Source organism: Diaporthe citri, assembly GCF_014595645.1.
Source record: "Diaporthe citri strain NFHF-8-4 chromosome Unknown scaffold_5, whole genome shotgun sequence".
Classification (NCBI taxonomy): domain Eukaryota; kingdom Fungi; phylum Ascomycota; class Sordariomycetes; order Diaporthales; family Diaporthaceae; genus Diaporthe; species Diaporthe citri.
In genome coordinates, this window is record NW_025064850.1 from 2,417,182 (window position 1) to 2,442,410 (window position 25,229).

The window sequence follows — 25,229 nt, forward strand, 5'->3', positions numbered from 1 at the left end:
GCCTTAAGTAATTAAGTAATATAAAGTTAAATTACTTTTATAATTAACTTTTTTTATAGCTTTATAATAAGGCTATTAAGGCATTAATTTTATATATAAATTATAATAAAGCAATAAATATATATTATTAAATTGCTTATAAGTTAAAGGCATAAGATTTTAAGCATTAATAATATATAAGCTTACTTTTATATTCTTTAAAGCTTTTAATTTAAGGGTAATAAATAATAAATTAAGATATAATAATAATAAATATAATTATAATAAGTATAATAAAAGGTTAAGATATTAAGAATAAGGGGCTATAAGAATAATAAGGCGCTTTTTTTTCTTAATTAACTAGTAATTAAGTTAAAGCGCCTTAAGTTTTTAAGTTTAAAAAAGAGGCTTAATAAGGGCATAAGGTATGCTTATATTATAGCTAATAAAGATATTTTATAGTAAATTACAAGCTCTTTTTTATAGTTATAATAATTTAAATTTAAGTTATAAAGCTAGCTATATTTTATAAGGAAGACTTTATTAGTTTTAAGGGAAAAGATTAGCTTTTAAGTAAAGTTTTACTTAAAAGCATAAGCTTTTTTTATAAGCTTAATTTATATAAAAATAATATTAATAAATATAAAATAAAATAAATAAGCCTTTTTTCTTAATTTTTATTATTATAAATTATAAATATATTATTATTACTTAAATAAATAATAAATATAATTATTATATTATTATAAATAAGTATTAAATATAAAAGATAAAATTAAAGCTAATAACTTTACTTACCTTAAGAAATTTAAGAATAGTTATTAACTTATTATAAAGCTAATATATTATATATATAATATAGCTTTCCTTAAATATTAATATATAATAAGCCCTTATCTTAGCTTATATAGTTTTAAGTATAGCTTATTTTCTTTTGCTAAGCTTGCTTTAATTATATTATTATAATATTTTATTAAATTTAACTTATAATTATATAATAATTAGCATAGTTTAAAGGATAATTATAAAGAAAAAGGGTTAATAAAATATAAGTAATTTAGCTTAATTAATCTTTAAAATAACTATAAAAGCATAAATAAATTGCTTATCTTATAATAAAATAGCGGATATTACCTTAATGGAAATAAGTTTAAATAAAGTTATATAAATTTTTTAAGCTATAGCTTTTTAAGAAAGAAATAATAATAATATAAAGTAATATAAAGCTAAGTTTTTATTAAAAAAGATATAAAACTTTATTAGCTTCTTTAATAAGGAATAAGTTTCCGCCTTTTTATTATATTAAAGTTAATTTAATTATTATATTTATTTATTATTAATAAAGAATAAGTTTATATTAACATTATTATAAAGTTTATTATATAATATGCCTTAGGATTAACTATTTAAGTTATGGAAATAAGTTATAAAACTTTATAATAAGGGTTAAGTAAGGGTTAGCTTTTTACTTATAGCGGCCTTAATTTTTTTAATGCATAAGGTAAATAAGGGGTAATGGTTTTATGTAAATTACTATGCTTTTAATAAAATAATTTAATAAGATTATTACTCCTTTCTTTTTATAAAAGAAATATTATGCTTTCTTTTTAATGCTTAATAATTTATAAAATTAAATATTTATACAGCCTTTTATTAAATATAAATAGTAAAAAAGTAAGAATATTTAATAATATTTTAAATTTAATTTAAGTTATTTAAATAGCTAATTTATACTTTTAATTTATTTAATATACTTATAATATTTTAATAATATATTAACTTAATCTTAATTAATATTTTAAAAGATTATATAATAATATATTTAAATAATATATTAATATTTTCCTTAAGCTTAAAAAAGGATTATATAAAGAAGGTATAAAAAGTTTTATATTATTTATAAAATATTAAATTAAACTTAAATTAAGATAAATATAAGTTTATAATAAAAAAAATAAAGTATTTAAGCTTTATTATTATAATTAAAGTAAGTATTTAAATAAACTTAAAAAAAGTTAAGATATTTAAAAATAAAAGGCATTATAAATAATTTATAATATTTAAAGCTTTATAAAGTTTATAAATTTTTATTATAATTTTATTAAAAACTTTTTTAAGGTTATTAACTTCTTTCTTTATTTTATTATTAAAAGGATTTCTTTTTAATAAGAAAGTAAAGAGGATAAAGCTTTTTATTACTTTAAGGTAATATTTATAAAGGCATTAATCTTAACTAAATAGGATTTAAACTTAAGTATAATAATAAAGATAAATTGCTTAAAGATAGCCCTTAATATATATTTATTAATTTAAAAAAAAGAGCTCTTTACTTAATTACTTATTACTTTATAAAGCTTTTTTTAATATAATAAAATTATATTATTTATAATAAAGAGCTATTAATGGTAATTAAGGCCTTAAAGGCATAATTATTTATGCTTTAAAGTATATTTTACTTATTTATAATATTTATAAATTATAAGGGCCTTAAATACTTTATTAATCTTTAATTTCTTTTAAAAAAATAAACTTAATAAGCTAAAACTTTATTTCTTTTTTATTATAATCTTTAATATTACTTAAAAATATAAATATAGCGTTTTAATATATTATTATAATAAAAATAAAATAAAATAACCTTAAAAAAGAATTATATAATTAACATGCTTTAATTAATCTTAATAACAATCTTTAATGCTTATATTATTATACTTATAAGGCTATAATTATTTAATAAATTAATATTAATTATATTTTAAAATAATAAAATTTAATAAAACTTATAATATAAGATTTATTATAAAGTAATTATATTTAATTAACAATAATTCCTTAAAAAAGCTAAGATAATAATTTAAATTATTAATTATACTCTTAATGCATATAGCATATTTTAATTTTAAGGCTAGCTATAGCTTTTAAATTAAGAACTGCTTATTATATTAATATTATAACAAGCCTATAATTTTCTTATAATAAGGTATTTAAAATAAAAAGGAACCTTTTAAGTCCTTTTATATAATTTTTATTAAGATAATATATTATAAGTTATTTAATGTTTTATTTAAAATTACAATATATATTACTAAACCCAGCTTAATTAATAGTTATAATAAGGCTTGCTTTGCCTTATTTCTTTTTTAAATTACTATTAACCTTAAATATTTATTAACTTTATAATAAACTTACCGGCTTATAAGGGCGGCTTATATTACTTAATAATTATTATAAATTATTTCTTAAAATAAGTTTTCTTAAAAGTAATATACTTTATAATTGCAAAGGATTATGCATAATGCTTTATTATTTTATAATAACGCTATTATAAGTTTCTTATATTTATTATTAATAACTAAAGCTTTAATTAAATAAGGGCGTTTTAAGCTTTTTTATGCATTTAAGTAAGTATAAAATGCCTCTTATTTATAATATATTACCTTAAAATAAATAATAATATAAAGCAAATAAATTAAAAAGTATAAAAGTATTTATATAATGTTATTATTTTCTTATAAGATAATTAAGCTAATTACCTTTTAATTTATTAAATAACGTTAAATAATAAGGATTTAATAATAATTAGCTAAAGCTTAAATTAATTAATAAATAAATTTAATATATAAGTAGTTTTAAGCTTCTTAAATATAATAACGTTTATAGCTAATTTTAAGGGTTAAGTGATTATATTTTTAAACTACTTTTAAATTAAAATAAATATTGCTTAAGCTATTATTATTTTTACTTAATAGCAATAAGAGCAGGCAGCTAATAAATATTATTAAATAGTAAAAATATTTTACATTAATAATTAAATATAGCTATCTTTAAGATACTTTTAAACTACTTAATTAATAAAGAAGCTTAATTAATTATATTAAAAATATATTATAATAAATATTTTTATATTTTAAATAATTATTTTAAATATATTAAGCTAAGTTTATTTTATCTTTAATATTAATTAAATTAAATATATTATAAAAGATTTATTACTTACTTAAATATTTATAAATACTTAGCTAAGTATTATATTAATTTTAAATAAAGTAAATAAGAATTAAAATAAGGAATATTTTATAAAGAAAATCTTAATAATTAAAAATATGCTAAGGCATTTATAAAATAATCTCCTTAAAAGGCAAGTTTATATTAAATAAAAAGATTAAAATATATTAATATAAAAATTCCTTGGAAATTTATAAGAATTAATGGCTTTTAATTTATTTAAGGTGTAATAAGGAAATTTTATTATTTATAAAGAATTACTTATTTAAGGTAATTATAAGGCAAGCTTGCATTAAGCTTAATAAGCTTATTTAAAGGCATAATGCAAGGTAATAAGGGTTATAAGTAAGAATAAAATAAAGATAAATAAGATCTTATTATATTATTATAAGCTATTTAAATAAGGTTATAAAGTAAGCCTTAAGTATTTATTATGCTTAAGCAAGGCGCGGTAATAATAGGATTTAAACTTATAATTTTATTTATATATAAATGCTTTTAATTAATTAAGATTTATTATATACTTACTTAATAAATAAACTAAATCCCCTTTTTATAAAAATTAAGTAATATATTAAGTTAAAAGAAAACTAAGCTATATAACTAATTTTTTATAAGCCGGGATTATATTAAGCATATTACCCTCTTAAAATTCCTTTACTATTATTTATTTAAGCAAGTATATTAAAAATATTTAATTATAAAACTAAAAATTATAAGGGCTAATAATAAGGCTATAATATTTTAATAATAATAAGAGTAAATTTATAAACTTTTCATTTAAAGACAAAGCTTTTAATTATTTAAACTTATTATAATTATAATAATAGGTTAAGTTAATTAATGCTTATAATGCAAGGTATTGCAATTAAAGAAAGGAAAGTTTTTAAAGTCCTCCTCTTTATTTTCTTACTTTTCCTCCTTAAACTCATTATAAGTATAATAATAACTTAAATTATAATTACATTACTTAATGCTAAAAACTTAATTAATAAGAGCATTTAAGGCATTAATTATTACATTAAACTCCTTATAACCTTAAGATAAGTGCATAATAAGGGTAAATATATAATTAACATAAAATTATAAAAGCTTTAAGTTTAATCCCTGCTATATATAATATAAGAATAAAAAAGGGGTTATATAATAAGCTTAAGTTATTGCTTAAGTTATAATGCATACTTATATTAAGCTTATATTATATTTAATCCTTTTATATAATAAGGTATATACTTAAAAGATAGATTTAAAGTTAAGCCCTTTTAAAGCTTAATTTACTTTTTAAATATTATAATTTATAACTCCTTTTAAGTACTTTTTAATAAATATTTAAGGCTAACTTATAATAATTTATATTTATATTAAAGCTTATTTTTATAAGGTTAAAGCTTATTAATTAATTATAATAAGCAAAGCTTAAATTATAATATTTATTTTTAAACCTTATTTTTTTTTTCTTTATTAAAATCTTTTTTAAATTTAAGTTTTAAACTTTTATTATTATTATTAAATAAGTTACTTTTATTATTTAAGCTATTTAAGTTAAAATCTTAAATTAATATATTTTTTTTTTACTTAATATCTTTATTATTTTATTTATTTTTAATAATTTTACCTTTTTAATTAATAAAAATAATTAAAATATTAAAATTAAAGATAAAACTTTTTATAAATAAAGTTTTTTTTACTTTTAAGTTAAATAATAATGCTACTTTTTATATATTATTTTTTTTATTTAAGTTTTTATTTTAAAGCTATATAATTAAAATATTATTTAAGTTTAATTCTTTTATTATTAACTTTATATATATATTTTAATTTTTATATAATATGCGTTTTAATAATTTTATTTAATGCTTTGCTTTATTATTATTAAGATTTATTATTATTATATTTTAATTATAAAGTTAATTATTAAAATATAAAATAATATTTATAATTTATTTATCTTAATTTATTACTTAATATTAAAATGCTTATTATTAATTATAATTGTTTTTAAAATTTAAATTAATAATTAATTTATAATATTTTATTATTTCCTTATAATATAAAATTTATATAATATAATTTAAGTTTTAACTTTTCCTTTTCTTTTTATTATTATATAAAGTAAGTAAAAGTTAGCTTTATAAATTATAAAAATATATTACATTAATTTAAATAATTTTATTTAAAAACTTATAAATTATTTATTTATAAAAATTATAACTTAATTAATATAAAAACTATATTAAGCATTTATATTTTTAATAATATTAATATTTTAGCTTAATTAAATATAAAACTTAAAAAGTTAAATTAAAATAAAGGCTTATTTTTTAAACTTAAAAATTAAAGCTTAATATATAATAAAAAATAAATATTAATTCTTATAATTTAAAGTTAAGAATAATTAATAATTTATTAAAAATTACTTTATAAACTTCCTTATTATATTAAATTATTTATATATTTATTTAATTAAAAAATTAAGTATTTTTTATAAGCATTTTTTAAACTTATTTCTTTTTAAAATAATAAACTTAAAGATAAAATATTTTTAATTAATATTTTTAAACTTTTTTAAATAATTTATTTAAATCCCTTTATTATATTATAATTTTATATTTTATAAATAATTTTATTAATTAAGTTTAAATTTATATTACTTATTTTTAACTTTAAATAACTTATTTTAACTTTAATTATAAATTTAATTTAAATATATAATAAATTTAAGTTTATTATATAAGTAATTTAAATAAATTTTATATTTATAAAAAATTTATTTAATAACTTAATCTTAATTATTACCTTTTTTAATATTACTTTTTATATTTTTATTAATTTTTAATTTTTAAAGAATTTTTTTAAGTAATAAATATATTAATATTAATCCTTATTTTTTAATTTTAAGTATTTTTTAGGTAAAAATTAAGGCTTAAATAAACTTTTTTAAGGTTAAAATAAGCTTATAAATAAGCTTTATTAAAGATATAGTTAAGATTAAATTATTATAAATTTTAAATAATATAAAGTTTTAAGCTTTTAATTTATTATTATTTTAAGCTAAAGCTTTTTTAGCTTTTTTAATATTAATTTTAAAAATATTATATAATAATAAAGTAAATTAATATTTTATTTATATTAAAATTTATAATTTAAAGTATTTTTAATTAATTTAAGGTTTTATATAATTAAGGTAAAATTAAGATATTAATTTTAATAATTCTTTTATAAAATAAGTTTAATATATTTAAGTTTATAAAAATCTTTTAAATTAATTATAATAAGTTTATATTTAAACTTTATATAAAGGCTTTACTTTTTTTTATTTTTATTAAAGTTTTTTAATTTTATTAATTAAGCCTTTTCCTTATTTAAGTTAGCTTATAAATATAATAATTTTCCTTTTTAAGCTTTTTTTTAATTTATATTTAAAACCTTTATTAACTTTTTATTTAATTTTAAGATTATTTTTTTTCTTTATATATTTTTTAATATAAAGACTTTTAAATAAAAATATTAAGTTTATTAATATATAAAGTTATAAGAATTTAATAATTAATCTTAATTTAAAATAAAGCTTTTAATTAATATATTTATTTAAAGCATTTTTAATAACTTTTTAAGCTTATAAATTAAGGCTTAAAGTATTACTTAATTATATATATTATAATGCTTTTAACTTATAAGTTTTAAGTTTATTATATTTTTATAATAATATTTTATATATTTAAATATTAAAGTTATATTATTATATAATAATTTAAAAAGATTTAAAAAAAATTAATAAAATAAAAGATTATAATAAAAGAAAATAAAGATTTATTTTAAGTAATTATTTATAAAAGAAAAAATTATTTCTCTTTATTTTAAATTAAAAAGTTTAAATAACTTAATAAAAAAAATAAAAGTTTTAAAATAATTTTAATTATTTTAATAAAAAACTTTTTAAAAAAATTTCTTATAATTTTAATTTAAATATTATAATAATAATAAGTATATAATATTAAATTAAGTAAGTATATAATATAAATTAAGTATATATACTTTTTAATGCCTTTAACTTTATAAGTTATAACCTTATAACTTTTATAATACTTTTATTAATATTATAAATTTCCTTTATTTTATATTAAATATATTTTAAAGAATTTATAATATAAAAATATAAATTTAAAAGCTTAACTTTATTTAATATTTTATCTTTTCTTAACTTTATTTTTATAATTCTTTCCTTTTTTATTTAAGTTTTATATTATTTAATAATCTTTTAATTTTAAAGGCTTTATTTAATATAATTTAAAGTTATTTATATAAATTTTTATTTTTTTTTATTTTTAAATATAAAATTTATAATATAAATTATTATATTTAAGATAAAGTTAATTATTATTTAAAAACTTATTTACTTTAATTAAAAAATTTTAACCCTTTTTTTATTATAAGGGTTTTTTTAACTTTTTATCTTAAAAGTTTTAAATCTTTAAATTCCTTATAATTAAAATCTTTTCTTATATTAATTTATTTACTTTAAAGGTTTTAAAATATTAATTAAGCATCTTTTTTATTATAACTTTTAATAGCTTTTTAATATATTTAAATTTTATAAACTTAATATTTTTATATAAATAAAGATTAAAATATTATTATTAAGGGTTTGCTTTTTAATTAAGCTTAATACTTTTTATTTTTTTTAATTTTATATTTATATTTAAAGGTTTTAATTCTTTCTTTATTAACTAGCTTAACATTATTTTAATTAATATATATCTTAATTTCCTTATTAAGTAATTATTAATATTAATTATAATATTAAATAAAGTTATTAATTATAAGTTTAATTATTTATATTATTAATTTTAAGCTTATTATTTTAATTTCTTTTTAATTATCTTTATTATAAACTTAGCTTTTCTTATTAAAGCTAAGTAATATATAAATTTAAATAATAGCTTAATTTTATAAGATTTAAAAAACCTTTAAATTTAATTATTATATAAATAAAAAGTATTATTTAAATATATTTATTTTAAAAATCTCGTTATATTAATAATTAAATTTTATAAAGCTATTATTCTTATAATTATTAATTAAATATAAGTTAAAAAAATAATAAACTTATTAAAATAATTAATAAATACGTAAAAATAAGTTAATTTATTAACTTTAAATAATATAATCTTGCTTAATTAATTTATATTAATTAAATTTTATAGTTTTAAAAATATTATAAATATAAACTTAATTTAAATAAAGTTTTTTAAATTTTAAAATTAATATATTATATAACCTTTAATATAATGTTTTATATTTAAATATTAAATAAGCTATTATATTTTCCTTTTTAAGTTATAAAATAAAAATATTATAATAAAATAATTATAATAATTATAAATATACTTTAATATAATTAAAACTTAAGGGCTTTATTTATAAATTTATAATTAATTAATTATTTCTTAATATATTATTAAATTAATTTAAATAGTTTTTTTTAAAAATATATCTCTTTTAAGCAAATATAAAATAATTTATTTATATTATTTTAAGTTTATATATATTATATTAATAATAACTTTAAAAGCTATTAATAAAATAATATATAATAAATATATAAGCAATGTTTAAACTTATATTTATTATTTTATATTAACTTATTTTAAATAAATTAAAATTATTATCTTTATATTTAAAGCATTAAATAATAATAAATTTATTATTTTTTCTTTTAATTAAAATAAGCCATTTATTATTTACATTATTTAAGTTATATTTAAATAATAAATTAAGTAAAAATTAAAAATAATTATAATATTTAACTATAATATAATTTAATTAATTAATCTTTTATTAATATTTAAAATTAAAATATATTAAGATAATTAATATATATAATAATGAGAAATTAAAATAGCAAGATATAATTTCTTAACTTTTAAAGCTTCTTAATAACTTTTAATATTTCCTTTTTATTAATAATATATCTTATCTTTATATTTAAAAGTTAAAAAGATATAAATATAATTATATATATATTTTTTAATTATTTTATTAATTATTTTAATCCTTATTAATAAGTTTATAAATTAAAAAAGCACCGCGTTAATCATGAAATTTAATATATTTATAATAAGATAAAATTATTTATTTTTATTAAATATAATATTAATTATATTTTATACTTTATTATATATATTTATAAATATCTTAATATATTTTTAATTTTATATAAAGTTATTATAATTTTATTAATATATTTAATGAAATTATTTATTTATTAATATAAGTTTTTATATTTAATTTATATATAAAGTTTTTAAAATTTAAGTTAAAAATACTTAGCTAAAGATAAATTTCCTTAAGTATAATAAAAGTTATAAAAAAGTATTTAACTTTTCTTATATTTTTAAATAATTCTTTAGCTATACTTATTATTAAAACCTTTTTTAATATTTATATATTAATTTTATAGCCTTATTACTTAATTTAAAGCTTAAAATAATAATTTATTTTATAAATAAGATTATTTTTAATAATTTTAAGCTAATCCTTTTATATTTAAGTTTAAAAAAATAATATAAGTATAAAAAGATAAATAAATTATTAAAAAACTTAATAAAGATTATATAATTATTAATAAACTTATTAAGTAAAGTATTAAAATATAAAATATATTTTATTATTAATAATAATTTTAATTTTTTAAATCTTAAAACTATTAATTAAGCTTTAAAAATTATATTTTTTAATATATTATATATATAACTTGCTTTAATTATGCCTTAAAGCATTTAATTTATAAAGTATTATATATAAAAAATAATTATTATCGCTTTATACTTATTTTTTAAGGTTATTATTACTTTATAATATTTATATATTATATGTTTTTAAAAGAAAACCTTATAATTTAATTAAAAAATATTTTTAAAAATATAAGCTTAATTATAATAAGGTTATTAAAATAATAAAATTATATTACTTATAAATTAATAATTAAATACTACCTTGAAAATATTAACTTTAAGTAAAAACTTAATATATATTATTTATAATTTAATTTTTTATTTTTTTTTTATTTTTTATTACTTTAAAAAACTTTAAAATAAATTATTATTATTTTTTTAAATATAATAATGATTTTAATTAATATAATAAAACATTAAGCAATAATTTAATAATATAATTAATTAAGTTAATAGTTTAAATTTTATTTAAAGATAATATAAAATAACTTTTTTAAGTATATATTAACTTTTAAGCTTAATTTTAACGTTATTAATTATTTATTACATTGCTTAAGGTAATGCTTATTTTTTTAAATTAATTATTAATTATTAATTAAGTTTCCTTTAATAATAATTATTAAAGAAAACGCCTTTTAACTTTTTAATTTAAGTAAACCCCTTATAATATTAACTTATATGCAATTTTAATTATTATTTTTCTAATTATATTTAAAAGTATTAACTTTCTTTTTAACCTTTATTTTTTTTATAAAAACAATTAAATTTAATAATGAATCTTTTTTAATTTAACTTAAATTTTTAAATATAATATTAAGGGCTTATTTACCTTAATTTTATTTTTTTTAAAAATAAATAAAGCTTAATTTATATTATTATAAATATTTAAGTTTTATATAAAGAAAGTTAATTAATTTATTTTCTTTATTATTTTATTCTTATTATTTAAAGTTAAAATTAATATTATAATTTTATTATTATTTTTTTAACTTTATTAAAGCTTATTTATCTTTAATAATTAATTAATTAAATATAAGCTTATTATATTATATACTTTCTTTTTATTTATTAAAATATAAGTTAATAATATTAATAAGGTAAATATTATTATTATAGTTTTTAATTTAAGTTTAATAATAAAGAATAATAACTTAATTATTTAATTATAATCTTAAAATAATAAGTAATTAATATGTTTAATTAAGTTTATAAATTAAATATATTTAAAAATATTTTATTTTATTTTATAAATTAAGTTTAGTAAACCTTTTTAAAATTAAAAGTTATTAATTTATTTTTTACCTTATTATTTTAAATTTATATTAAAAACTTATTAATATCTTATATTTTAATATTCTTATTATATTTTAATATTTCTATTAATTTTATATTAATTAAAAAAGTTATTAATTTAATATAATATAAATTTATTAAGGATTTATTATTTTTATTTAAGAAATTACTTTTATTATTTAAGAAATTACCTTTATTACTTTTTTAAGCCCTTTTAATTTAAATTAAGCAATTTAAATATAAAAAAGTTTACTTTAATAAACTTTATAATGCTTTAATATTTATTTAATCTTTTAAAATTAATATATTTAAGTTATAATTAATAATTATTTAATTTTTTTATAATTAAGTTTAACTTAATATTATATTATAAATATTATTATTTTTAATAATATAAGCTTAATATATAATTAAAATCCTTTTAATTATAATAAAAATATTAATATAATAATAAATAAAGATTATTAAATTATTAATTAATTTAAAGTATATTTCTTACTTAACCTTTTTTATAATTAAGTTAAAATATTATATTATCTTTAATTTAATTAATTTTCTTAAGGAACTGTTATTTATTATTAATTAATTTATATTAATGCTAATTATCTTACTTTTAATATATTTTAAAGTTAAAGTTTTAATTTTAAGTAAAGATTTATTATAATATATTAACTTTTTAATTATATTTATAACTTTTTTTTTACCTTTTCTTTTAAATTAATATTTTAAATATTTATTAAATTAAGCGCTTAGCTTATATATTATTTAAATTCTTAATAAAAGGAATTAATTTAAAAGTTAAGTTAAACTTAACTTAATTTTTATACCTTATAATAAAGATTTAATATTAAATTTATTATTATTTTATTTATTAATATTTAAAATAAAAATAATTTCCTTAAAGGCCTTTTAATTTAACTTCTTTATTAAGGTTTTTTTAAAAGCTTTTTTAAACTTAATTAAAGTTTTTTAATACTTTTTTATCTTTAAGTTTTTATTTCTTATTAAATATAAAAAACTAAATTATATTATATTTTTTAATATAAATAAAATAATAAATTTATAAGCTTTATATAAATACTTATTATTTTTTAATAAAGCTTTAATTTAAATTTATATAGTTTTAATTATTAATAAATAAACTTTTTTCTTTATTTAAATATATATTTTTTATATATTAAATATATTATTTATTACTTTCTTTAATTTTAAAGAATTTTTTAAAAGTAATAATTTAATAAATATTTTTATAACTTAAGCTTAAGCTTAAGCTATATATTTAAAAGAATATAAATTATTAAAAATAAGCTTTTTAGCCTTAATCTTTATTTTAATTTTATTAATTTAATTAAAGAGTTAATTAAAATAAATATAAATTTAAATATTATATTTTTCCTTATTATAATTATAATATATTTATATAAAACCTTAACTTTTTACTTAAAAATAAAAGGTATTATAATTAATTTATTCTTTTTATATAAAGCTTTAATTTATATAATTAATATAAATTAATAATTATTATATTTAATAATTTTAATTTAAGGAAATATAAATAAGCTTATTTATTAAATTTTATTTTTAATTTATTACTTTAATTTATAATTATTATTTTTATAATATTTATTATTTAACTTATAATTTAATTTTAATTTATAAAAGCTTTATTTATTACCTTATTTTTTAAAAAAAGATTTATCTTAATATTAAATAAAAAGTAATAATTAATAATATATTAATAAATCTTATTAAATATATACTTTTTAATTAAAATATTATTATTTTTTATTTCTTTATTTATATATAATTAAATTATAATTAACTTATAAATCTTTTAATCTTTATTATAAAGTTTGTTATCTTTTTAATTAAAAAAATAAAAAAATAATTAATAAATTAATTCTTAAAATTATTTTTCTTTATATTAATAAAATAACTTAATATTTTAATATATATACTTTAAAATTAATTTTATAAACTTATAAGTAAAGGTATATATTTAAGTTTTAATTTTATAATTTAAGTTAAAAATTTTTATTTAAAAGTGATTCTTAAAAAAGGTAAAAACTTTAAGTTAAGCTTATTTATTTAAAGTAAGTTTTAAGTATTAATTAATTTTAATTATATCTTTTAACTTAAAATAAAAAGCTACCTTTATTTTTTAAATCTTAAGGGCCTTATTATTAAGTATTATTTTTATATTATATAATTTTATATTATTAATATATTTCTTCAAGCTTTTTTTAAAAGTTTTAAAAAGATTTTAATAAAAAAGGAAATTTAATAAAATAATTTAAGGGTTTTATTAAATATAATAAAAGGGTTTTAAATTTAAATAAGTTATTATAATTTAAAATTAAATAATTAAAAAAGAAATTATTTAAGTTTAAGTAATTTTAAAGTTCTTTTTATAATAATAAAGAAATAAGCTTTAAAATAAGGTTTTTAAATTTTAAATTTAAGTTTAATAATAATAATTTAAAATTTAAAATATTAATTTTTATTTATCCCCTTAATAATGTTTTAAACCTTAATAAAGCTTTTTAATATACTTTATGCTCTTTTATTAATATAAGCTGCTTTGCCTTTAATATTAATAAAGTAATAAAATCCTTAAAAAAGTTATAAATTAAGGCATATAATAAGCATAATTAATTTATTAATTTACCCTTAAATTATAATCTTAAAATTTAAATTTATTATTTAAGAGAAAGATATTTACTTAGCTAAGTAAAACTTTATTATCTTAACTTAAAGATATATAAAAATAAAACAAATAAAATAAATAAATTTAAAAAACTTAATAATTTAATTAATATAATAGCATAAAATTAATATAATGTTATTTTTAATAATAAAGACTTTAATTTTATTTATATTTAAAGGCTTAATTAATTTATTTTTATTATATAAGCTATTTAACTTATATTTAGCTTTAATTTTAAGATTTAAATTAAAGGATAAGCTTTTTTAATATAAGTTTTAGCAAAACCTTTATAAAACTCTTTAACTTATATAAGAAAACTTATTGCATTATAAACAATATAAATAAGTTAAGGGATTCAGAGTATATATTGCTTAAATAGGTTTAAGTCTACCTTCAGAGCTAAAAATTGCCTATTTAGGGCCCTTAGGGGCCAAACGCCCCTGCCCGCACTACACAGGACATAACTGCCTTTAACTTGGAAACTAAAGTTCCATGATTCCGCGTTGATGAGGACATGTAAAGCGATAGTCACCGCCATTTAGCTACGACGTGGGCGCAGATTGGTTTTGTAGACGCCCCTATCTCCCAGCAGTCTACTTAATGAGCAACCTGACTCTGCCCTCCAGCTGCCGTTATATCCTCGCTCGAGATCCCCATTGCCCTTCCAGGCTCTGAGAAAAACACGACCCATTTCTTGTTATCCCGAGGAATGAGCTCCACCTCGACATCTGGTTTAGGCAAACGGAAGGAAGCATTGGCTTCCTTGTATCCCGCAGTCCCCCAACCACTGCTGCCCACCGGCTTGACGTCAAATCGTAATAGGATCACGCTGGCGAAGGCCAGAATCTCGGTGGAGGCGAAATGGCGGCCTGGAAAGAGTGTGGCTCCTCCACCAAAGGCGCGAAATGCGACCGGATTGTGTTTCTTGGGTTTCACAAATCGCTTGTAGTAGAACTCGTGCACGTTGACACCCCAAGCAGGCGATGAGCTGTGCTGAACAGTACTCGGGATGAGAACCGTGTTTCCCCTGTATCCGTTATCCTAAGTTACATGTGCTTTAGTGGCTGCTCGGGGCGGCCCGAGGACCACGAGCACTCATAAGCCGTAATTCAGTCTGAGAGGACTTGCTTTTTGAGAAGATACTTTCCGCCAAGCACATGGTCTTCCACAACCGCGCGGGCAGACATGCCTATGCTATGGAACCGAAAGGCTTCTTGCATCGTTGAAGCCAGAACAGGGCATGAACTCTTGATATAAGCGAGATCTAGATGGATCTCCCCGTTCTTCTCGCTCACAGCTTTGGATACTTCTTCACGGCAGTCCCTGAGGGCAACCGGGTCAGAGAGTAAGTGGTAGAGCGTCCAAAATGTTGCTGGCATTGTGTTACTGATGAGCCCAATTGAGCCTCCTGCTTCCATCCTTGCAATGTCTCTCATTGGTATACCAAGCTTGGAAGGGTACTCGTATCTATTGCGTGCATAGACCGATGATGAGCCTTGGTCAAGACCGCCTTCAGGATAATACTTTATAAAGGCTTCAGCCAGAACATCTCGCGATTGAAGACTCTGCCTGGCCAATACTGATGGCATAAGGCCTGTAATCAGTGTGATCAAACCGGCCTCATATTTGCTGCACTGAGTTAGGACGCCTAGACATAAAGTATATTGAGCGACTGATGGCGCTGGGATTGACTTACTAATAAGCGTCCTGGACGGTGGGGTCCTTGAATGGGTTCTTAGATCCGTAAACCGCATTTGTCGTAGCCAACATAATCTCCTGTGAAGCCCATGCGAACAGGTTCATGGTGGTGGTCGTCTTCTTGGCACACAGTGCCTCCATACTCCTGTTGAGGATTTGCACTGCTTTGGCATTTAACTCGTCGAGACTAGGCCCGGGAGTGAGACCCTTGCTGGTCTCAACAGTGATCTGATGCACAAAGCCATGGTTCTCAATAGGGCCCTGACCCATAATCTCAAGAGCCTTTCCGCTAATGCTCATAAAATGCGAAAAGAGCCTGACTATGATGGGAGAAATAGACAGCGTCCGGACCTGACGCTGCAAGACGGGAATGAGAGCTGTGTCATTGATGATATAAAGGCGTGATCCTGGAAGTCGTAACGTATAGACTATTTGTATTCTTTGAGTTCCTCTACTAAGCTGGAACGACAGTGATTGTCCTAATGGGACAAGAGACAATGTAGGTTATAGGCAATTGCAGTCAAATTCGCTATGCAAGGCTTTAGACGGTGACTATTCAATCTGCTTCTGCAGAAGTGGTAACGTATAGATGGGCAGCTTATATTTGTTTCTGATGGAATTGTGTCAGCTTCTTGAGGTGCATGTGTAGAGTCCTTGTACTCTCCAACAGAAAGACCTTACCTCAGACGACTGTGAAAACTCGAGCCTGTTCTGATCATGCCAGCGATTTGACTGAGGAAGGGAAAGGCATCTTCCACTGACGGTGGCTCCCTCACATCTTGAGTAAATCGCAGCAGAGCCCAAAGGAAGACGTAGATGCCAGTGAGACCTGCCACCGCAGCGGCAAGATTGAAACTCATTTCAAAGTTCACAGAGTGTTCCAGTGCAGAGTCAGCACGAGAACTAGATTGTGTGTAATTGCACTGCCAAGAACGGAGCCAGAAAGATGCCGGGGAAACTTGCCAGGTGGGCGAGTGTTGGACGGTGTCCGAAAGAAGTGTGAAGTCAGAACAAGAGAGAAATAATACTTGGTGGCGGGCTGCTGGGTCGCAAATGGTTGGTGACATATTGAGTGGGCACGCAGGTGTTGGCTGGTGGGCAACAAGGGGCCCATTGTCTCCTCGTCCAACCAACACTGACTTAATTGAATGTTGGTTCTGCTATGTCTACGGACCATGTAACGCTATCAATTATAGCGAACCTGTGTGCCTTGCCAAAGCCACGAGCGCGTTGGCGGTATCATTCCGAGGCCAGGATTTGAGACCAAGTTGACCTGAGTGGGTCCGTCCAGCACGGTGTAGCGGCCAACAGCAGCAATTAGTCTAGAGGTAGAGAAATTGTCACGATAGCCTGTGATTGTTGCCTCTAGCATACGGTGGTGGACAGCACTTGTGCCCTGGGTGGCACTATGCCTAATGCCAGATTATTGGGTCACTTTCCTTCTTCTTTGGGAATTATGAACTCGAGTTATTGGACATGGCTGGAAGTAGCAAAGTGGAGCCCGACATGCGTTGGTTTCCCTCAGGGCCACTTTCTCCAAATGGCTAAGAGCTATTCACGATCCGCCGGAGGTAGAGACTTCGATGTTCGATGATAATACCGTGTACCTTTTCTGGGTCTCAAGGCATACAAGAACGTCCCTTTCTTTTCTCCCAATGAGGTCCTATAAACCCGGATTGTTATCAGATCTCCTGCGTACGGAAGGAAGACAGCAATTCAGCCAACCAAGAAACCAAGACGGCATATAACTGTGGCCTCGATAATTTCACAACCAGGCAACAGGCTTCCGTGTGTTGAGCAGAGAGTTGCCAGATACCGGGCCCCTTAACCCGCTCGTGCGCGTCCCCTCTGACGGTACCTGGGCCGCAGCGGAGTCCTGGTGCATGGCCATGGTCGCAGTCATGTAAAACTGACTGGTTTTGAGGCAGGACCAGCAAAACTTTGAAGGCAGCTGGGTAAAGGGGGTGGTAGTCGAGCTTATGTAGACAGTGAGCCTTGCTGATCTCGGGTGAGAAGTGTGAAGTCAGGATGGGTTGCTGAGTAACCCGGTTGGCATGCCACGGCTAGCTAACATGTGGGAGCGTCTGACCACCTGATAGGCCAATTGCACGCCGGCTAGCGCCGCAGAGGCACAGGCAAGAGACAAGCATCGTGCGTTGCCGCGCGTGGGGGCCCTCGGCACCGCAGCGGAGAGGAGCTTCTTAGCTACATACTGTTCCCCATTGCAATGCGACCTCGTCACTTCCACCTTGCATGAATTGTTGTGTCTCGACTCTGCTGTGTTTTGTACTGCTTCGAGTCTTGATATACAGATTGGGTGTGATTCCCGATCAGGACCGTTAGCGAAGAGCGGCGACAAGGAACTGTGCCGCTTAAAGTACAATCGTTATCGACTGCCTCCGATCTCTCTCTCTCTCTCTCTCTCTCGCTCTCCAGCCACTGCGTCACTAATCAGACCACATCGCTTTGGAGTATAATCGTCCTTGCCGAAAGGACCTCCCGCCAAAATGCGTTTCGGCAAGACGCTTCAGTCTTCCTTCTACGAGCCATGGAAGGACAAATACCTCGACTACCCCAAGCTCAAGAGCATGCTTCGTGAAGACGAATACGAGGAGGACGAGTCTTGGACGGAAAACGACGAGACGAGATTCAGCGACGAGATCTTCAACGTCCAGCTGGACAAGGTCACCAGCTTCCACGAGGCAAAGTTCAAGGAGCTCAAGGACCGCGTCGACTCCGCCTTCGAGAAGCTCAAGGAGCTGCCCACTTCCGAGGATGGCCAGCCGCGAAGCGAACTCGCCACCCAGCGCCTCAAGGAGCTCGAGGCCGAGCTGGACGCCATCACGAACGAGGTCAACGAGCTCAAGAGGTACAGCAACATAAACTACACCGGCTTCCTGAAGATAGTCAAGAAGCACGACCGCAAGAGGGGGCTGCGCTACAAGATCCGGCCGTTGATGATGCAGCAGCTGTCGGACCGGCCCTTCAACTCGGAGCAGGCATACGCCCCGTTGATCCACAGGCTGTCGCTGGCATACTTCACCGTTAAGCAGCAGCTAGAGGAGGGCGTCAGCGATGGGGTCATGGCAGAGTTGCAAGACGGCGTGCAGGAGACGCGCAACGGCGAGACATATTCGGCGCACAAGTGTGAGTGACACCCGTACCACCAAGACACAACGTCACCTCTAATCGCTGACCTGCTTTTTGGATAGTCTGGGTACATCCCGATAACCTGCTCGAGGTCAAGACCTTCATTATGCGCCGCTTGCCTAACCTGGTTTACAGCGAGGTCTCGGCAAAGGAGGTCGACGGCAACGAAGACCCTAGCCTGACTTCCCTGTACTTTGACAACTCCAAGTTTGACCTTTATAAGCGCAAAGTTGAGCGCGAGACCGAGGCGTCTTCCTTGCGGCTACGGTGGTATGGGCAGTTGAGCGCCTCGCCCGAGATCTTCCTGGAACAGAAGATCGTCCACGAGGGCGGCAGCAGCGAAGAGCGCAAGTTCACCATCAAGGCAAAGTATGCCAAGCCTTTCATCGATGGCGAGTACAAGATGGAGAAGACCATCGCCAAGATGGAGCGGCAGGGCCAGAGCGAGGAAGAGGTTGCCAAGTTCAAGTCGACGGTGAACGGTATTCAAGAGTTCATCAAGGAGCGCAAGCTGCAGCCTGTAGTACGGGCGAACTATAAGCGCACAGCATTCCAGAAGCCGACAGACGACCGCATCCGCATATCCATTGATACTGACCTGGCATTCGTCCGCGAGGACACCTTGGACTCCAGGCGGCCATGTCGGGACCCCAACGAGTGGCACCGACTTGATATCGACAACAGAAATATTGGGTATCCCTTCAAGGACATCAACCAGAGCGAGGTCTCGAGGTTCCCCCACGCCCTGTTGGAGATCAAGCTGAAGGAAGACGGCCGGCGCAAGCGACCGGAATGGATCGAGGACCTCATCTCATCCCATATGGTCCACCCTGCAGCTCGCTTCTCAAAGTTTGCGCACGGTGTTGCCGTCCTTTTCGACGACTACGTCAACACCCTGCCCTTCTGGCTGAGCGACCTGGACAAGGAGATCCGCAAGGACCCGCAGGCGGCGTTTGAGGAAGAGGAGCAGAAAAAGGCCAGGCGCGCCGCCGACGAGCAGGTCGTAGGCAGCCTGCTCGGCAACAAGATGGGCTCGTTCCAGCCGTCCAAGAGCTCACCTGTCAGCAGGTCGTACCTGGCAGAGCGGATCGCCAGCGAGAGCGGAGCGGGGCCGGCTGGCTCATCCGCGTCCACCGCAGTGGCCGGCCGAGCCCCCCGCGAGAATGGCGACTCCGCGCAGGGCGGGCAGCGGGAGGAGCAGGGCGGGCAGCCACAGCAGCGTGGCTACGGCACCATCATGCCCTCCTTCTCGATCATCACGCGCTACGCCAAGTCGCGACAGCGCAGGCGCGATAACGTCCAGCTGCCCGAGGGCGTCACCGAGCCCGAGACGTGGATCAAGAACGAGGGCCCGCTCAAGGTCGAGCCCAAAGTGTGGCTGGCCAACGAGCGGACTTTCATGAAGTGGCAGCATATCTGCGTGCTGCTGGGCGGCCTGGCCGTCGCGCTGTACACGGCCGCGGGCAAGAACATGCTGGCCCTGGCATTCGGCATCGTCTACCTCGCCATCGCCGCCTTCGCCGGCGGCTGGGGCTGGCTCATGCACCGTACGCGCAGACAGATGATCGTGGACCGCAGCGGGAGGGACTTTGACAATCTCGTCGGGCCCATGGTGGTCAGCTTCGCGCTGGCGGCTGCCCTCGTGCTAAACTTTGTGTTCCAGGTGAGAGCAATCCCAACCCCCAACAAGGCCCTAACTGGTCTTTCTTTTCGCGTAGTATCATGATTGCTAACTCGTGCCCTTTGTTCTAGTACCGCGCTGCTGCTCAGCGGTTTGATGCAGCTGCATCACTTGGAGTGGCTAACTCGACGTTGGCACCGTTGCCTGTCGTGGACGAGCTCCTGCGATGAACAGCTCCTCGGGCCTATGGGCTAAATGGGGATTGTTGTAAGACTGTGATTGGTGTTACGATGCGGTCGCTTGTCGTTACTGTGACGAGGCGTATGCGGGCACGGTAGTGGAGTCCAAAAAATGTATTGTGACAACGGCGCATTAACAGTACGGTAGATAGTAGTCACATTTGCTTCAATTTCTAGCGAACCGGGTATTGCATCACTATCGGTCATCATGTTCCACTTGCTGGTCCTTCCGTTTCACTCCTGCGCGTCAAGGTCTTGTGATATGGAAGCAGCGAGCCTCTCGTCGCTCCCGCACGAGGTTGACCCAACAAATAGGCTGTCCCCTCTGTCCCCTCTCAGCTCCAAAGGGTATGTATGCGCTCTACAGCCGGAGAGAATGAGTGAGTGCGTGCATGACGATGAGAATTGGCCATCAGTTCTCGTCAGGTAAGGAGGCGGGCGAAGTCCTCTAGGGAGACACAGGAGGTGGGACCCGGCCTTTTCTGAGCCGGCCCTGAGACGCAGACGCCCGCCCACCGGAACCGTGTCGCCTTTGCTCTGTGGTGTATGTAATCTCGACTTGAGATACGGTCACGGCTATCAACAGTCTAAAAGCGGCCGCCGGAATGATCCAATAGGATACTCGGACCCTGCACCTGCTCTGCTCCGCATCATTGGGACCGCAGCCTTGTTCACGCGGGCTGTGCTAGTTAGGACGAACACCAGAGACGTCGGTCAGGGACTGGCCAATGGGTGGTCTTGGTGTACCTGATTGGGCAGTGAATCCCAGGCAGGGAACTCCGCCCGGAAAGCCCTGGGCAAGCGACAAGCGAATAGGCGCACGCCAACATAAATATGGGTGCGTGAGTTTCTCTCTATGTAGTCACAAAGATATGCGAGGCATGATCTAGGAGCTTGGCAAGCATGAATTCAGCAAGGACTTTTTATTCATCTATGTCGTCTTCGGACTACGGGCTTCCTTGAGTTAGTCTTCTATCCCGCTCTGTGGTCCGCTTCTCGAAACACACATCATCCGCGGTCTGCACTCATATCCGCAGAATCGTAGCATCATGGTGAATTTCCAAGCGCACTCCCGACGTGCGCATCGGACACAACGCATGTGCGCATAGGGAGCAGTATCTGCCCTCGATTGTGTCTCAGCCCCGGGCTTTTCGTTTTGATATCGCGCAAACTTCCTTTTCGGCCTTTTGCATCCCTTCTACGCGCCGTAACCTGAACTCCAATTCGCGTTGACCGCATGCAGAAATATTGTTGTTCCCGTGGCTGGGACCAGGTGCCAGAATTAGGTGTCGCAACCTTGAGCTTCCAGGAGCCCTGCCCCTGGAGACAGCTCTGGAACATCCAACTGTGGAGGTATAGCAGCCCGAGGTTGATGGACAAGTAGACAAAACAGCGACCATGAACGATCTAGTGAAACTGTGAAAGGGAATTAGAAGAGTTGAGAGGGGTCACAAGCACGGCCAGTGCTGTGACGATCTAGGACGAAACGGAGGCGAGGCGAGCCAAGCGCGTAGCTCTCACCCAGGGGCCATCAACACGTAGGAATTGTTGTCGAGTGCAAAAGCTTCTTTTGCAGGCGGCACTGGTAGTTGAAAGGTCAAAACCAAATGGCCGGGTACGGAGGGGAAATGCTTGTGTTCCTGATGGCGAGTCTCATGGATCCAGAGTCGGCGTGGCTACCGCTTCATTGTCGAACGGTCAAGGGCCTCCCGTAGCTCCGGCCGGTCCTTGAGGGCCTCCTTCGCCTCGATGTATGTCATCCACTTGCGCTCACGCTTCTCCACCTCGGGCCAGTCCCGCTCCTCCTTGACGACCGTAACCTCGTAGAAGCGGTAGAGGGACTTGTGCTTGGTGCTCTTCAAGGATCTCGTCTCAACGATGTCGCCCAAATCATAGTCGATGCGCACCAAGATCCCAGCCTCTTCCCAAGCCTCGCGCTCTGCGGCTTGGGTGCACTCCTCGTCCGTCTCCCAGCCGCCTTTTGGCAAGACCCAGCCCTTGCGCTTGGTCGACTGTATCATCATGACATATCTCTTGTCCGCAGTCAGCGGGACAACGCCAGCGACGAGGCGTTCGCCCTTAGAGTTGTATCCTGGAGCAGATGAGTTGGTCAGTCCGCCAGGAGGGAAGCGGAGAGGCTTCGGCATGTCATGGGCAGATCAGAATAAAAACTCACGTTGCTTGGCACGCCCGGTCCGGGACTCCATGGACCGACTACTCGAGCCGCCTCCTGACATTTTGGCGTGATCCGGTGTCGTGTGTGTGTAGGTTGTGTGTGTGACGTAGGAATCCAGGTGCAAAATCAGAACTTTTGGTTGGTGGGAGGTTGGTGAGAGTGAACGGAACAGCCCAGACAGAGAAGAGAGTCAGGAAGCGATCCCGGGACTCGAAGAACCCAGGCTTGTACGGGGTCGCGATCCGAGTTAGATCTCAAAAAGACCTGGCGTCTTTCAATTGTTTCTGAGCGACATGGTGGAGGACGGTACAGTGAGACGCTGGTTTATCAGACAGTTCCAAGTTCGCGTCAAGAGCTTGCACCAGAGTCAAGTCTAGTTCCTCAATGGGAGCTGGACCTTCCAGTGGGCCCCGTGGCGAAGAGTGAGCCGCGCCCAGGTGGTGTGATGAGTTGACAGCAGGCGACAGACAGACAGCGCGGGTGAATTGAGGGGGCCGCCTGAGGATGCTGTCGGTCGGCGCGCTGAGCTCAAGTGTTGGCGATCGATCTCCTCCGGGGATCGCAGGGGGAGATGATGTGCTGTGGGTTGCAGAGTGAATGCAGCGGTCGTGCTACATTGGCACCAAGGGGGGGGGGTGGTGGTGGTGTTGGAGCGCCTCTCAACAGCAGGTTGCGCGCAGGCCCTGGATCGGCTAGGCGCGTGACTGGCTCAAGACCGTCAAGATGCACAGGGGGCGTAGGGAGCCTTGGGACCAGGCAACGGCAGCAGCGAGAGTGGCAGCGACAGCGACAGATTGAGGCGGACCGGGAGATTAGCCCAGCGCCGGGGCGGCGTGGTTGCTAAGGTTGAAGTAAGGCTGGATCTGGATGGGGGCGGGACAGGGTCAGGGAGGCAGCGGTGGGAGAGGTTTGCTGAGGTGCCTGCAGAAAATGTGACGAGGCAGGATCATGAGAGAGTTGGTCGGGGAGTCTGACAGAAAACTGAACAAGGAGTAGAGCTCTACTGGCGTGGGCCGCCGGGAGAGCACCAACTTGTCGTGTGCCATAGCAGGAGGGATGGAGGGGCGGACGAGAAAAAAAATAAGTCGGCTTCGCTTTATATACGGAGTAGTCCATCTGGCCTGCACCCAAACCTGAGGTACCGGGGCCCCTGGCATGTCACTCAAGTCCACTCATGTCACTCACGCAGATCGGACCACCTTTCTTGACTTCCAGCTCATTAGACCACAAGACTATGCGCCCGAGGGACCAGGAGAAGCTCAAAGCTCAGAGCTCAGCGCTCAGAGATGGGCCTGTCCCCGAGAGAGTGGGGGGAGGCAGAGAGAAGGACAGACAGGCATACATGACAGAGACACACACGCAGAGAGACACACACAGAGAGAGGGAGAGCACACGCGACAGGATGGCATTGGGCATGGGGCATGCACAATAGAGCGGCAGTCAGCTACCGTAGAGGCTAACAGGACGCCCAAGGAAGAGAAGGAGGGACGAAGAGAAGGGGGCGGCCAGGGTTCGTTCCATGGACAGCTCTCCCGAGGCCCGAGACTGAGGTTTGACGTGATGCTGCGCAAGGCACGGGAGCACCAAGGCACGAAGGCACAGAGCTACAGGGCGAAAGCCGTCCAAG

The 25,229-nt window shown here is 28.9% G+C and overlaps 3 protein-coding genes across 3 annotated transcripts; 1 reads left to right on the forward strand and 2 right to left on the reverse strand.

Annotated features, from left to right (window-relative positions):
- Positions 1-15,315: 15,315 nt before the first annotated feature.
- On the reverse strand, positions 15,316-16,716 carry INS49_011309 (uncharacterized protein; the record flags this gene model as incomplete). Its single annotated transcript, XM_043172028.1, has 3 exons — positions 15,316-15,759; positions 16,014-16,347; positions 16,415-16,716. 3 exons carry the CDS (start codon positions 16,714-16,716, stop codon positions 15,316-15,318), a joined length of 1,080 nt encoding a protein of 359 aa, XP_043023773.1.
- Positions 16,717-18,923: 2,207 nt separating this feature from the next.
- On the forward strand, positions 18,924-21,417 carry INS49_011310 (uncharacterized protein; the record flags this gene model as incomplete). Its single annotated transcript, XM_043172029.1, has 3 exons — positions 18,924-19,563; positions 19,629-21,229; positions 21,319-21,417. 3 exons carry the CDS (start codon positions 18,924-18,926, stop codon positions 21,415-21,417), a joined length of 2,340 nt encoding a protein of 779 aa, XP_043023774.1.
- Positions 21,418-23,102: 1,685 nt separating this feature from the next.
- On the reverse strand, positions 23,103-23,663 carry INS49_011311 (uncharacterized protein; the record flags this gene model as incomplete). The annotated part of the gene is made up of 2 exons (XM_043172030.1): positions 23,103-23,518; positions 23,603-23,663. The coding sequence occupies 2 exons, from the start codon at positions 23,661-23,663 to the stop codon at positions 23,103-23,105; spliced, it is 477 nt and encodes a 158-aa protein (XP_043023775.1).
- Between the last annotated feature and the right edge of the window lie 1,566 nt (positions 23,664-25,229).